This window comes from Chelonia mydas, chromosome 3, assembly GCF_015237465.2.
Source record: "Chelonia mydas isolate rCheMyd1 chromosome 3, rCheMyd1.pri.v2, whole genome shotgun sequence".
Classification (NCBI taxonomy): Eukaryota; Metazoa; Chordata; order Testudines; family Cheloniidae; genus Chelonia; species Chelonia mydas.
Window position 1 is genome coordinate 38,608,851 of NC_057851.1, and position 14,210 is coordinate 38,623,060.

General features: G+C 42.0%; 1 protein-coding gene across 4 annotated transcripts in view; it reads left to right on the plus strand.

Annotated features, from left to right (window-relative positions):
• The window catches only part of DLGAP2 (DLG associated protein 2), a 694,939-nt gene that overhangs the window by 563,227 nt on the left and 117,502 nt on the right, over positions 1–14,210 (plus strand). The window contains exon 5 of one of the 4 annotated variants that reach the window (XM_007058741.4): positions 9,979–10,044. The exons of the other annotated variants lie outside the window; for them this stretch is intronic. Within the exon in view, the coding sequence (XP_007058803.3) occupies positions 9,979–10,044 (66 nt within the window). The remainder of the gene's footprint in view (positions 1–9,978; positions 10,045–14,210) is intronic. 4 annotated transcript variants of the gene reach the window in all.

Sequence of the window (14,210 nt, forward strand, 5' to 3'; positions counted from 1 at the left end):
AACTCCCTAGGTAACACATTCCAGTGTTTCACCACCCTCCTAGTGAAAAAGTTTTTCCTAATATCCAACCTAAACCTCCCCCACTGCAACTTGAGACCATTACTCCTTGTTCTGTCATCAGCTCCCACTGAGAACAGTCTAGATCCATCCTCTTTGGAACTCCCTTTCAGGTAATTGAAAGCAGCTATCAAATCCCTCCTCATTCTTCTCTTCCGCAGACTAAACAATCCCAGTTCTCTCAGCCTCTCCTCATAAGTCATGTGTTCCAGTCCCTAATCATTTTTGTTGCCCTCCGCTGGACGTTTTCCAATTTTTCCACATCCTTCTTGTAGTGTGGGGCCCAAAACTGGACACGGTGCTCCAGATGAGGCCTCACCAATGTCGAATAGAGGGGAACGATTTTGAGTCTCTTCTAATTGAATCCTTCTCTCTCCTCACGAGGCATGTGTATTCAGAAGAAGCTTCATTGTGTTGGTTTGGAGCTTACAAAATATGAGTGCGGATTTGCAAAAACAAACTACCCAGACTTGTCCCATCTCTACAAATATATGGTGGCCTTGTGATCTAGTGCCAAAAGGCTTTATTGTAAGTGATCAAAGCTACAACTGACACTAATTACTGTTTTCTTTTAGTTCCAGAAGGAGAACTCCTGCTTTTGTTCATATTCCATACCTCATCAGGGACAGATCCTTCTCATATTAAATGTCTTCAGTATTCATAAACCAGTGAATACTATGATTAATCCAATATTTCTTGTTCAGCAAATTCAGTTTGTCTCTGATGTTAGAGGTTATATTGACAGCACATCTGGAAAACTGGGACAAACCTGGCAGTGACTGAAAGTACTTGTGGGCCTCTTGCAATCCAGTCAAACAACGTTATAAAAGTAGAATGCCATGATTTCCTAGGTAATAATTACAATAAAGCTGTATATATTTCTTACAGCCAAGTAATACATATTGGACGCAAATGTAGTAAGGAACAATTGCTTGTCTATCTTTCCATTTGCAGCTACAATGCTACAAAAATTGTGTTGTGCCTAATATAATTTGACATGATGTTCTTAATCATTTAAAGCAAGAAGTTATTGGATTTTAAAATGCTGACTTAAAGTGCATTCTAGATGGACTCATACTGCACTTACAATGATGCCTTAGATCTCAAAATGTTTTACAAATGATCAATGCCTATCTCCATTTCCCAGGTAGATATGCTGAGATACAGAGTCATATAGTAGCTGGTCAATGTAACCTGAAAATCAGTGAATAAAACCCAGGCACCAGATTCTTCTTCCACAAACATGATCAACTCAACTGAAAGCAATGGAAATTTGTCTTGCCTGGGGAGATTCCAGGCCTATAATGTCTGACTCACCACTAGTACATTCTCACAACTACAATTACCATAAGTTCCACACTAATCATTAGTCTGTGCATTGACCCACAGTTTGATCTCATTTCTAGTAAGATTTCAGGTAAATTAACACACTAAACAAGCATTCTGACACCAAGATGCAGCATTCGTTTTGAAATGACAAGCACACAATGATGCCAGAGTTACTCAACATAGTTTCCTGACATGGCTTCCCCATTTACCATTCAGTGTACAGCAAGGACGTATGAAGAATGTATAAACATCAGCAGAAGATCATTGTGAAAGCACCCTCTACATGCTCCCATCTGAGGAAGGGTACAATAGGCACAGAAAACATATACAGCAGATTCCGATTAATAGGAAGCCGGATATTGACAACTTCTGCTTAATAGCACCATTTTGCCGGAACCAATCCCATCGACTTTCAAGCCAGTGGGATTCAGATATCAGCAATGGCATGCTGCTTATTAACAACATTTTTGGAAGAGAGGCCCCAGATTCAGGCAGGTTTGCGAGGCTGCAGCCAGGGAAGAAAGTGGTGAAGGGTCCTGAGCACCCACCTCAGGCCGGTTTCCGGGGCTCTAGCCAAGGAAGGATGTGCTGGAACGTGTCTCCCTTGCCTGCAGCCTTGCACACTTGCTTGCGGCCGGTTCTCAGCTCGTCCCAGCACTTCCTTTTGGGGCTGCAGCTCCGCAAACCTGTCTGCATACAGGGACTACACAGGAGGCAAGGGGCTGCAGGCTGGGAGGGGAAGCTATGGGGAGGGGAGCAGCAGCCTGGATGTTGGAGGTGCATGGTACCTCTTTCTGTGCTCTTTGGACTATGTCCTGCTGGGGGACTGCACCCAGTGAAGGAAGCACTGGGACGTACTGAGCCCCGACCCCTGGAGAGTGCACAGAGGTGTACAGCTCCACATGTGCCCAGCATGATCCCTACTCCCTGTAAAAAGCCCCAACCTCTGGGGTGTAGCTCCTGCTCCCTGCTGCTGCCCTGCCTACAGGCAGGTTTGCAGCAATACAGCCAGGGAAGGCGTATCCCAGTGCTTCCTTCCCTGGCTTCTGCCCTGTAAACCTGCCTTCTGCTTATTAGCAGCTGCTGGATAATGTTGGCAGCTGTGGGGTTGCCAACAAATGGAATCTACTGTACAACATTTTTACCATATTGATTTTATTGAGGAAGTCTTGGAGGATGGAGCCAAAGCCCTGAGATCAGCCCAGAAGGAAGTCAAAGGACTGGAGATTTAGTCAGGAGATTCAGAAGTATTTGGCTTGCTGAATAAGGACATCATTCATGCTGCTTAGCTAATGAATTTTATTTAGTAACGAATTGTTATTTAACGGTGTACATTTTTGGTTGTCTACCATGGAGCTTGAAATGGGACTCGAACCCTTCTAGTTTTGAAAAGTCAGCAGAAAAGGGCTTTGGGGAATTTTTAGGATCTATGAAGCACACTGTCTCACAGAACTAAGAGTTTTTCTCTACAGGGCCATTATTGCAGGTTTCCTCTTTTCGTTATAAGATCATTGCTGATTTCGGTAAGGACAAATCAGCTTTTTAAGGAAATAGGCTGCTGAAATTCTGCAGTGACTGAAAGTGTATCTGCTGTGACAATCTTTAAAACTCCTTAATACTTCTTGGGGCAGAGGTGGGCATGCAAACGTTTTGCACAAAATAAATGGAGGAGCTTGGAAAGGAGTCCAAGCAATGTAGCTATTCTGGCTGGCTCTGTGAACACCCACTTACTGGCTAGCTTGAAAGGGCTACCCTCTGGATCCATGACCTCAGAGTGCAATCACTAGAGCAGTGCCAAGGCATCCTGGGCTCCATGTATGCTTTCCAGCTAAAAGGGAGGATATGCTGCACCCAGATGGATCCAGCGATCCCCAACAGCATATTTCGTTTAGGCTTCCTGGGAAACAGAACCATACAGACACAGGCAACTTCTTCAGCTTTATTTAACAGGCTCCGTGACTGACTAGCATTTTCAAACAGCCAGATTGTGTAGTCAGGTTTCAGCTGGCTGGAACTATGTTGTATGTACAAAGTGGAAGGATTAGACTAGAAAGAGAGATCCAGGCTTCATCAATCCTTCTTTCTTATCTGCTGCACTGATAGTAGCAAACGGCACTAAATTAAATACAAGGACTTATTCAACATTTACTAACATAACCTATCAGAAAACTTTGCCTGTATAAGGAGAAAAGCCAAACTAATCATTATCTTAATTTACATGCGCAATGAATTCTCCAGTTTGTGAAGTGGCCAGATGGGATGTAAAAGGAAATGGGATAAAACCAATAGTGGTGTTGATAGGAAAAATAAGAGCAACTTGGCAAAGTGACCAAATTTCTTTTTTTATTCCCATTACCCAAGGAGGGCACCCAAAAAAGTGGCCCCCAAGAGTTTAAACCTTTTCATGTAATCTTTAATTTTTGTTACAATCATGGTTTCCAATTTAAATCCACTGCTTCCCCTGCTCTGTGTATCTGCCACACACTGGTATACTGTCAAAACAACGTACAAGGGTAGTCCATTATTTGCTAACCACTGGCAATATGCCAGGTGCTATACAAAACACAAAAAAGAACAGTACCTGCCTAAAGAGTTTACAGGCTAAAAGAGAGACATAGCTGAGGCAAGATGCACTAGGAGACCCAGAGGAGGCTGATAACTCAGTTCATCGATTTTTAATTTATTTACGAAGTTTAATATCAATTTTAGCTCAGTCTGTCTCCCATGCAGCATTGTGGTGGTGAAGGCAGATAACTGATTAGGAGCCTTGCTGAAGAGCACCTTTGGAAGGGATGTCAATGAGCAGAGGGTGAGCCCTTACTGCACTTGGATTGGGAGCTTGTTCCCCGGAAGGTTACAGGGGATTGACAGTGTGGGAGGAGGCAATTATTAGTAGAAGCATGCTATATGAACAGGGTGGATATGGTGTGGGAATCGGTGCTGCCTAAGAGGAGGCAGTTGCTGTTATAAAGGTAGGAAGGGACCAGGGCTCAGTCATGTTCACTAAAATATTATTTTACAATTTACGCTCTGAGCAACAGTTAAGAGCATATGTTTTAATTCAGATAAAAAAAACTGAAGTGTAGATGAAGTGTTTCATCAGGCTGAGGCTCTTCCTGGTTGCCAGCAGAGTTCCTTGGAGAGCAGACAAACAGTGGGGAGGTAGTGAGAGTTGACCTGAGACTGCTTTAAACCTATACTGGAGCCTGAACCTTCTGCTGACTGGCCCCAGAATATGAGGAACATAAAGTGACCACCTCGACTCGCTGAACCTCAATTCAGGCTAGGACTATATTAAGCGGGGGGAATAGTCCCGCTATTGTGGGGAACTTTCCTGACTTCACCACCACCCCGGTGAAGTGGGCTAGCGAAAGGATCTGAGTCCTCGCTCCCACTTCCTTTACCCAGAGGCCTCCCTGCCCTTGAGGACTCCCCTTCCACTCTCCTGTCTGGCAGAGTCCTCGTAACCCCAACAAGGCTGGGCCCAGGATTCCTGGGAGGCTCGACCCCCAACCCTGCTGTGGTCACCTAGGACAGGGGCTAGGGTGTTCCCACTCCGGGGTACTCTCTCTCTCTGCACTGGGCACTTCTCTGACCCACTGACTATTACATACAATTTAAAGCAAATGCAAGTTATTTAATCAACAATTAATTTTAAAAAGAATAAGGAAAAATGGGAAAGGTTAAAGGAAACACATCAACCTGCTCTGTGGCAGGGAACATCACAAACAATGTCTCTGGAATGTCAGGGCAGTTCACAGTCTGTTCCTTGTAAGTCCCAGGCCTTCTTCTCAGGCCCTGGCTGTGCTGCAGGGATGCTGTGGGTTGGACGCTTACTCTGGTGGTGGCCACATGCTCAGGCTCTAAGTGGTAGGACCCTTCTTCCCAGTGTCGCCCCCGCCCTGTCGGGGTTACGATCCAAGCCTGGCCTGCAGAGCCTCTTGGCTGAGGTGTCTCCCTGTGCTGGGCCCGCTGCCCAGGGTCCCCCTCGTTCTCCCCAGCTGCTCACCACACCCAGCTCCGGACTGCTCCAGCCCCAGCTCCACCACTCTGTCTCAGCACTGCTGCTGCTCTGCCTCCAGCTCCCTGGGCTGCTTCTTTGGCCCCTCTGCCTCTGGTTGCTGCAGCTCTGCTCCCAGGACAGATCTGCTCTGCAGGCTGCTTCTGTGACTCTGCTGCCAGCACTGACCTGCTTCCTGGGCTGCTTTTCTGCCCGTCTGGCTCTGGTTGCTGCAGCTCTCCTCCCAGGGCAAGTCTGCTCTCTCTGGGCTGTGCCTCTGGCTTTGGGGCTGCAGCTCTGCTCCCAGGACAGCGTCTGCTCTTTCTGGATCTGGCACGGCTCTGCTCCCCAGCACAGCTTGCGCCCCTGCTTTCTCCTTAGCTCGGCCCCACTCTGTCTGACCCAGGCAATTCCAGCTCACACGGAGGGCGGGACCTCCCTGGCCTCCTGACTCGCTTATTAGCCTGCCCGCCCTGTCATTCAGGCTGACCTGGAGCATTGGCCTCTCCCCATTGTTCCTGGAGACTATCAGTCTCGGAGTCCTGATTTCCCATAGACCCTTCCCTTTTTAGCACTGGGAGCTAGCCAACCAAAACGCCCCCACTGAATGTTAGTAAGGGGGCAACAGTCCCCTTACATATAACAGGGTTTAAAAGAGAACTGGAGAAATTCATGGGGGTTAAGACCATTAATGGCTATTAGCCAGGATGGGTAAGGAATGGTGTCCCTAGCCTCTGTTTGTCAGAGGGTGGAGATGGATGGCAGGAGAGAGATCACTTGATCATTACCTGTTAGGTTCACTCCCTCTGGGGCACCTGGCAATGGCCATTCTTGGTAGACAGGATACTGGGCTGGATGGATCTTTGGTCTGACCCAGTATGGCCATTCTTATGTTCTTATTCCTGCACCAAGCAGAGTTCAGCCAGAACAGAAAATTGGGGCCTGAGGCATGGCTGCTTTCATAGATGAGTGCATCACCGCATCGCTTTCTTAGAAATTCAGCTTTCACAAAAGCAAATAGATATCCAGGCATTTTTTAGCCTGTTCATTTTCCCCATGAGACTTGCATACAACTCCTATTGAAGTCAACAGGAGTGTTATGTTCTTCTGAGGACAGATTTTGGACTTCACTTTATATTAATCTGTAATGTGAGAATGTGTGCACTTGAAGGAGACTTAACTAGTAATTGCATCTGTTGTCTGCAGAATGTGAGTTCTTTATATTATTCAAATCCTTAAAATGTAAATCATCCTATTTTCATAATCTCACCTTTATTGTCAATGTCTTTTTTTTTTCTAAGCCCTTGCACTTTATCCCTCATCGAGTAGTTTCACGTTAAGGTTAGCATTATCATGTAAAGCAGCTGCTTTCAAATCCTCTGGAGTTAGTGCCACTGCAGGCGGTGGGGCAGCTGGCACAATTTGGATCTATGTTCTAGAATGAGGAAAGTAACAGGTGATCCCTGCATGTAAGTATTTTGGAATGTTAGAAGAATGCTAGAATGACACAAGAATGCTATGAGCATGCCACACAATGTGCCCTGCTGCATTACCATTACATAGGAAAAACACTAATGACGGACAGATTATTTTAATTTTGTTAGTCGGTAATAAAAATGATTGTTCATGGGAAAAAATGTAACCAGACCAAACAAAAGCCATCCATGCCTTTGTTAAAGGAATTACAGTATGTTGGAATAATTGTTTAAGAACCTCAGACAAAGATTATCCTTGTAATGCCACAACAGTCACTGAGAACTTTGATTAACTTTGGCTTCATCAGTGCAGAAGGCATGAACTGAATTTATTCAAAGGCTGACTGAACTGACACTAGCCATTTGGGGGGAAAAAAATCTAAGCAGTGAGGTTACATGTGAATAGTTATAAATTTATGATAAAAAATATAAGGAGAATTACTCCTCGTGCCTGGGACATAAACTAGAAGTAATTCTCTCCCCCACAGCAGAGTTATAGATCAAGGTGTTTTACATGAGTATTATGCCTTGCTCTGAAGCATTTGGCCACCATTCAAGGCAGAAGACTACTCTGCAGTATGGCAGTTCTTACATCCTTATGCAATTTAACTATCTACCTACTGCCATACATTATACTAGTGGAATGCATCTCAAGCAGTAAGGAGTTTATTCTTACAAGGGACCTATAAGGTAGGGAAGGATTATCTTCATTTTACAGATGGGGAACTGAGGCACAGAGAGATTAAATGACTTGTTCAAGGTCACACAGGAAATCATGTGTCAGAGCCAGAATCACAGTCATGGTCTCCTGAATCTTGATCCTGTGCTGTAACCATCCTTCCTTGATTGTTTGTGCTAATATCCCATTTCTACATCTTTTCTCTGACCTCTTTTGGGTTTATTCATCCATCTTCTTCATCTCCCTTTGCTTGTGTAGCAGCCATTCTCTCCTCTCCCCTCCCATGCCCCCGCTCCTTAGCAGCAAGGGCAGTTGAAAAAGAATTAAGTTAGACAGAAGAGTTATATTCCTCTTCTGTCTAAAATATGTCAAACATATGCAGGGTATTTTCAGAAATTTTCTTACAATCTTAGTGTGGTTTGGGGTTGAGTAAATATGAATTTTACAGACTTCTAGCGTGGGAGGAGTTACTGCATACATTTCTGTTTTCCTTTTTGTTTTCTTTTGATGATGGTTTAGGTGTTTTGGATGGATACATCATTTGTGATTTCAAAATACAGCTACTTGCACAAAATTACTGTCTTAAAGGAAAACTTCTTTTTCACTAAGTTTCCTGTGATATTTGCTAACTATTTGCAAGAATTTAAAGGATCTTCTAGGTTTTGGGGGGACTCTATTTTTCTCATGCCTTCCTCTTGATTCCAGACTCCAGTGCAGCAGAATTAGAGGCTTCACTTATGAGTTACAGTATATGCAGATCACATGGACACAGTCTCCATGGAAACTGTCTAATTTGTGCTTATATTCAATTAGAATTGTCCATTACCTCTCCAAATGAAATTTAATTTGAATACATGTGCCAGTCATTTTTTAAAATCATATGATATTCCTTTTCTGTCATTTGACTGACTAGATTTCTAGGAGGTTGAACGTGAATAAAAAAGTTTATTTAACTATGATAAGTGTAGGAATACATGTTACTTTTTCTGAAACTTTTAAAATATTTTCTAATTCTTTTTTCCATACACTATCTGGATTCTACTTCCCACTCTTATAAAATCAGTTGTATTAGCTGAAGCCTAGAGTGAAGCATGACCAGGAACAAACATCTGTAAGTGTCTAAATTAACATTTGCAACCATGTTATTTAATTTGAGTTAATTGGAAATCAGTTAATTCACATTACAACACAACTAAAAACTGCAGACTAGAAAATTTACTAGGCCAAGAAATATACAAGGTGTATACATTTATTAAATACAGCATTGAAATCTGCAAAAACTGTAATTTTGTTTTCATTATAAGTCAAACCGCACAAACTACATACCTGATGTGGTGGTTATATAATCTTGGTACCTGAAAAGAAAAGCAGGTGTGGCCTAATTTGTAGCCTATTTCAAACGTTGAATGTCCACCTCAGAATAACAGTTGTATTCATGAATGTGAGTTAATTGGAAATCAGCTACTCAGGTTACAACTCAACAAAAAGTAGTCTAGAGAAGCCCAATATGTCACTGTGTTTGTTCCCTGAAAATGTGTGCCCCGTTTCCCAGTTGCCTAAGCAGTGGTAGACAGGAAGTACCTCCCCCTTCACTTCCACTCACTCTTCTACTTTGGACCACTTGCACTTTTGATTAAAAAACAGGGTATGGGGAGAAATACTATGAAAGACTGTTTTGACTCAAAGAATTTCCTGGGAACTGTATCAGAAAAAAAAGTGAAGAAAGGACCAAAAAAGGGACATGACAAAAAATAGAGAATGTAAGGATAAGGATAATTTTAGGTACTTATATGCTCTTTGTTACTGTAGTTTCTGAGCAAGTAAAGTTATTCTAAGGCACAGTGAGGCTAAGTGACTCTCCCAAGGTCACAAGGAAATCTGTGGTGAAGAGAACTAAAATGGCAGAACTAAAATGAGCTAAAATGGCAGAAGAGTCAAAAACAGAAAATTACTGGACCTTATACATTCAGACTTCAAAAGATTAAGTCGTGAGTGAAAGAAAATAGGCTGAAAAGCATTTATAGCAGTAAAATAAGCAGAGAGAAATGGGAAGTATTTACGACACAGCTGGAGAAGTTACAATAAGAATTCTTTCCAAAGTAACTAAAAAAGGAAAACCTAAAAGGGCACCAGAAATCAATGGGACTAAGCAGAGATGGAAAAAGCAACATGCAAGCTAAAACAAAAGGCATTTATTGATACAAAGAATCTGCCCAGGTGGGAAAGTTACAAAACCAAACAAAAAGCATGAAAATAAATTTAGAAAAGCAAGAAGGGCAACAAGTATTTGAGAATTTAAGATCCCTTTCCCCTCACCCTGGCCACATCATTCAGCACATACAGTATGGTGAGTCATTTAAAAATGAATGGAGAGCTTATAGCCAGGAATATGGAAATATCAGAGTTATTAAATAGTTACTTTGTTTCTGTCTTTACAGAGGAAGAGGGTGGCGATCTGCTCAAGTCGGGGATCAGTTTTCCGGGGACAACAGAGGAGGAGCTAGGTACAGATATTCTCTCTCAGATAACTTTATGCTAAGCAAGGTTAGAGGCACTTAAAAGAGACTAAGAATCAGGTCTGGATAATATGCAACCAAGTAGTGAGGAAGGAAATTGATGGAGCTTTAATTTTTCCTAAGCTATCTAGATTCAATTCCCAATTATTTGGGAAGTACTACAGAAAACCTTTTTTTTTTCTTTAAAAAGACCCGAAAGGAAAATAAACTAAGAAGGTATATAGTCTTTATCAAAATGTTAATGTACCTTAGTAAAGGTCTTCACCCATATGTGCATATTTTCAAATTAATTAAAATCTTAGGGGTGTGGTTTATTTATTTGTTTTTCTTTTTGAGTAGTTTTGCATTTTGTTAGGAATATTTAGCATTTCTGTCTAGACCACTACATTGTAAACTGAAAGTAAATCTTGATCATTATCCTAAAGGGTCTGGTTAAGAAAAAAACCCCAAAAGACCACAGTTTGATTAAGGAGTAGTGATTCAGGGACAGGAGGCCATTGTGTTTAGCTCATCTCTTGGGGTAGGATTTTCAAAAGCAATCAGTGCTGGCCTAACTCTGCACCTACTGAAGTCAGTGGGAGTTTTGTAGATATCACTAGAAGAATATATGAGTTTTGAAAAATGTGCATTTACCAAGATTGCACATTACAGATTAAAGGTTAAGGGAAAGAGTTATGGGATATGGCATTAATAGTGCTGGATAGAAGATTGTACTAAGAAGTGATGAAAACTATTCAGTTTAGTAAAGGGTCACAAGTTAAATATTTCCATCTCTGGCCTCTGTGTGTTCTCATACTGTATGGGGGTAGGCATAGTTTAAAATTCTGGCTCAGTAGGGTCCCTATCGATGGACGCAACACCGGATTGCTATCAATGGAGGCAACACTGCGCCTCCTCAAATAAATTGGTTAGTCTCTAAGGTGCCACAAGTACTCCTTTTCTTCCTCCTTTTTATGCCGCTCTGGCTCCCAGCTGTCCCCTTCCCTAGCACGTGGGAGTTGTAGACACGTTGTGCCACTGCAGCCTACCTACTGGGAACTTTCCCCTGCAGCGTTTCTGAAGACAAAGCAAATAATATATAGGTCAATGCAAGCTGGTGCAGAAATATGCGGCTCCTTTAGGTGATGGGGTAGGCGGTAGCTAGTGGAGTTCCATGTAAGCAAATGGAAAATAATTAATCAAGGAATAAGGAACCAGCCTCGGGAATATGTGCTAAATTGATCTATCATCCAGCATCCTGATTAGGAAAAGATTGTGGGGTTATTGTATAAAAGTAATTAAAACCAGTAGCAAATGTAAAGAACAGTCAATCAGAAAAAAAGCTGCATCAGGAAAGGAACAGAAGACACAAAGAGAGGTGATATTGTTACAGTATAAGCATTCACTAAATACTGTGTGCTGTCATACCAGTCATACCACACAAAGGTATTTGTGTTGGGTTGGACCCCCCTTTTGGGGTGCCACCGGATGTGCTGGGGTCCCACTGAGCCTGCCTGTCCTACCAGCCTGAGTTTACCTTACTCTGTGCTGCTGTGACAGGCTCTCAAGCCCCTTTTCAGCACACACAGAGGCAGGAACACATCCAGCTGTAGAATCACACAGAGTCTGGGATTAGCTCTCTGTAAGAGGGCTCAGCTAGGGGAATGCCGAGCTCTCCTGTGCACACATCCTCTGGAGTGTAAACCCAAAATGATATTGTCATCTTCAAAGACACATTCTGTTGTCTTTTCTAATGGCCCATTCAGGCTGATTGCCTACTGTCTGGTAGGCGTTCCCCAAGTACACACACAGTTGTAATTGTTACATAGTCAATATTCCTAACTTCAGATACAGAACTGATACATGCATACAAAGTGGATAATCACATTCAGCAAATCATAACCTTTCCAATGATACCTCACATGTCACATCTTGCATAAAACATATGCAAAGTTATGTCATATTCATATTACAACAATATTTTTTTGAATATGGGGTGCAGCGTCACAGTATTGTTCTCTTGGATTCTAAGTCCAAAGAATCTGAGGTCTCCATTCTTCCCATATAGGAGAAGGGGCATGTAGGGGTAGGAAGTTCTGTGAGTTTCAGTGTAAGCTTCCAATTAATTCTTTCCTCATGGACCTGTTGTGCATCCTCCCACCTTACTTCTGCAGAAGAAACCAGGGATTCTGCTTCCTTAACCGACAGATCACCAAGATACGTGATAGACAAGAGGCACCCTCATGGCAATTTTATGTAAAGCCTCGGTATGCATGACTGGGGGTGCAGGATTCCATAGAATTTGTTCCATTATTTCCAATTCATTATTATGTGAACCAGAGTAAGATGTCTCTGATAAGGCTTTTGGTCTTGTGCTCATTGAAATCAGTGGGAACCAGATCAGATCCTAAAAGGGAAGCTTGCTTTTATCACTTGTACTCTAACCCAAACAACAGTTAGTACAGGAGAAGTGTAGGCACCTATTGTCCCCAGCAGGATATGGATAATTCCAATTGAAATCAGTGGAAGTCTCCTATTGGCAGAGAACAGGGCCCCTGTTTTCTAAGATTAAAATGATATTAGAAACAGCCTGCAGTAGAGAAAAAATACATGATGTCTTTGATGAACTCCAACCCCATAGGTGTGGGCTTTTGATCTGGGCATAGAACGCTGATCCGAGAAGTCCTGGTTTTGACACAGATTTGCCCCTAATCTAGGGCAAATCACTTCATCTCTCTGCCTCCATTCTCCTGTTTCTAAAATTTGGATAATATTACCTGCCTACCTTTCAGGGATATTGTCAGGATTAACTAATGTGTGTACAGTATTTCACAAATTTTAAAGCACTGTATAAGTGCCAAATAGAATTATTAATAATCCCCTGCATAAAGTGAGAGAAGCTATCAAGGGACAGGACCGAGATCAACTCTGGCATAGTATTGATTCTGCAAAACAGCTCATCAGTTTATACAGCCAAAAGCTTATTGGATTCTTTTAAAAAGGCTTACCAAAGCTTTTGAACCCACTTTATTCTGTAGGGTAATATTTCAGAGGTTTCTACATTGTTGTTTGTTTAATGGAGATCACAGTATTGAAAGAGCTTTCGTTATTATTAAATCTACTATCCAGCTTGATCCAGCATTCCTCCCATACCCAAATCCCCATTGTTTCCACTGGGAACATCCACTGAGAGGCAACATGGTCAACAAGGAAGGGCCTCAGAGTGGGAGTCATAAAGTCTGACGTGCTGCATGACCTTGAACAAGTCACTTTAAATCTCTGGATCTGCAAAACTTAAGTTATTAAAACTTGCCGGCTGCAATGCAATATGTTGAGATCTATGATGATGTGTGATCTCTAAATACACAGTTTTATTAATATTATTATTAATGTAGGATTGGGCCCATAGAGAGTAGCATTCTGTGAAGCTATGCTTTATGCTAGTATTTAAACTGTAAAGTCCTAGAGCAGAGACCTCATCTTGTTTTGGCCTGTAAAGTGACTGTTCACTTTGGACACCACAGAAATAATGCTAGCCTAAGGTCACTGAGCGAAATAAAGAAAATGTATTATATTTAAAGGGACCAAATTGTAAAAGAAAAGTTTGGGGTCCGGGGTGAGAGGAGAGGCTGCATTTCAAAAAAGTTTTAATGGGTGATTTTCATACTGGAATAGATAGGGAAAAGATAACCATTATTAAAAATGTATTGAGACAGTTGGTTTTTTAATTCCCATTTGTAGCAATAAAGATATTTGTGTTTTACAAGTTTTTACCACTCAGTGGGCAGCGTCTTGTGTTTGACTCTATTCATATGAGGAATTGCTGTAAAAATGGTTTTAATGTCACAAATTGAACATTATGACTTAAGGCAGTATTGATAGGAAAGAAAGCTAGGATGGATACAACTTTTTCTGAAATAAACATTTAAACCCTGATCCTTCAGTTTGATATGTCTCGCCAGGTACTTATACAACCCTTATCACTGAGCATCTCTCAGTTATTAAATGATTTTACACTCATAACTGCCTGGTGATGTAGGGGGAAGTATTATCACCATTTTACAGACTTGCCTAAGGTGTCACAAAAAGTGTGAATAAAACTCAACACTCCTGTATCCCAGTCCAGTATCCTATCCACTAGACTATCTCTCTTCTTAATGATTCCTAATGGCAGA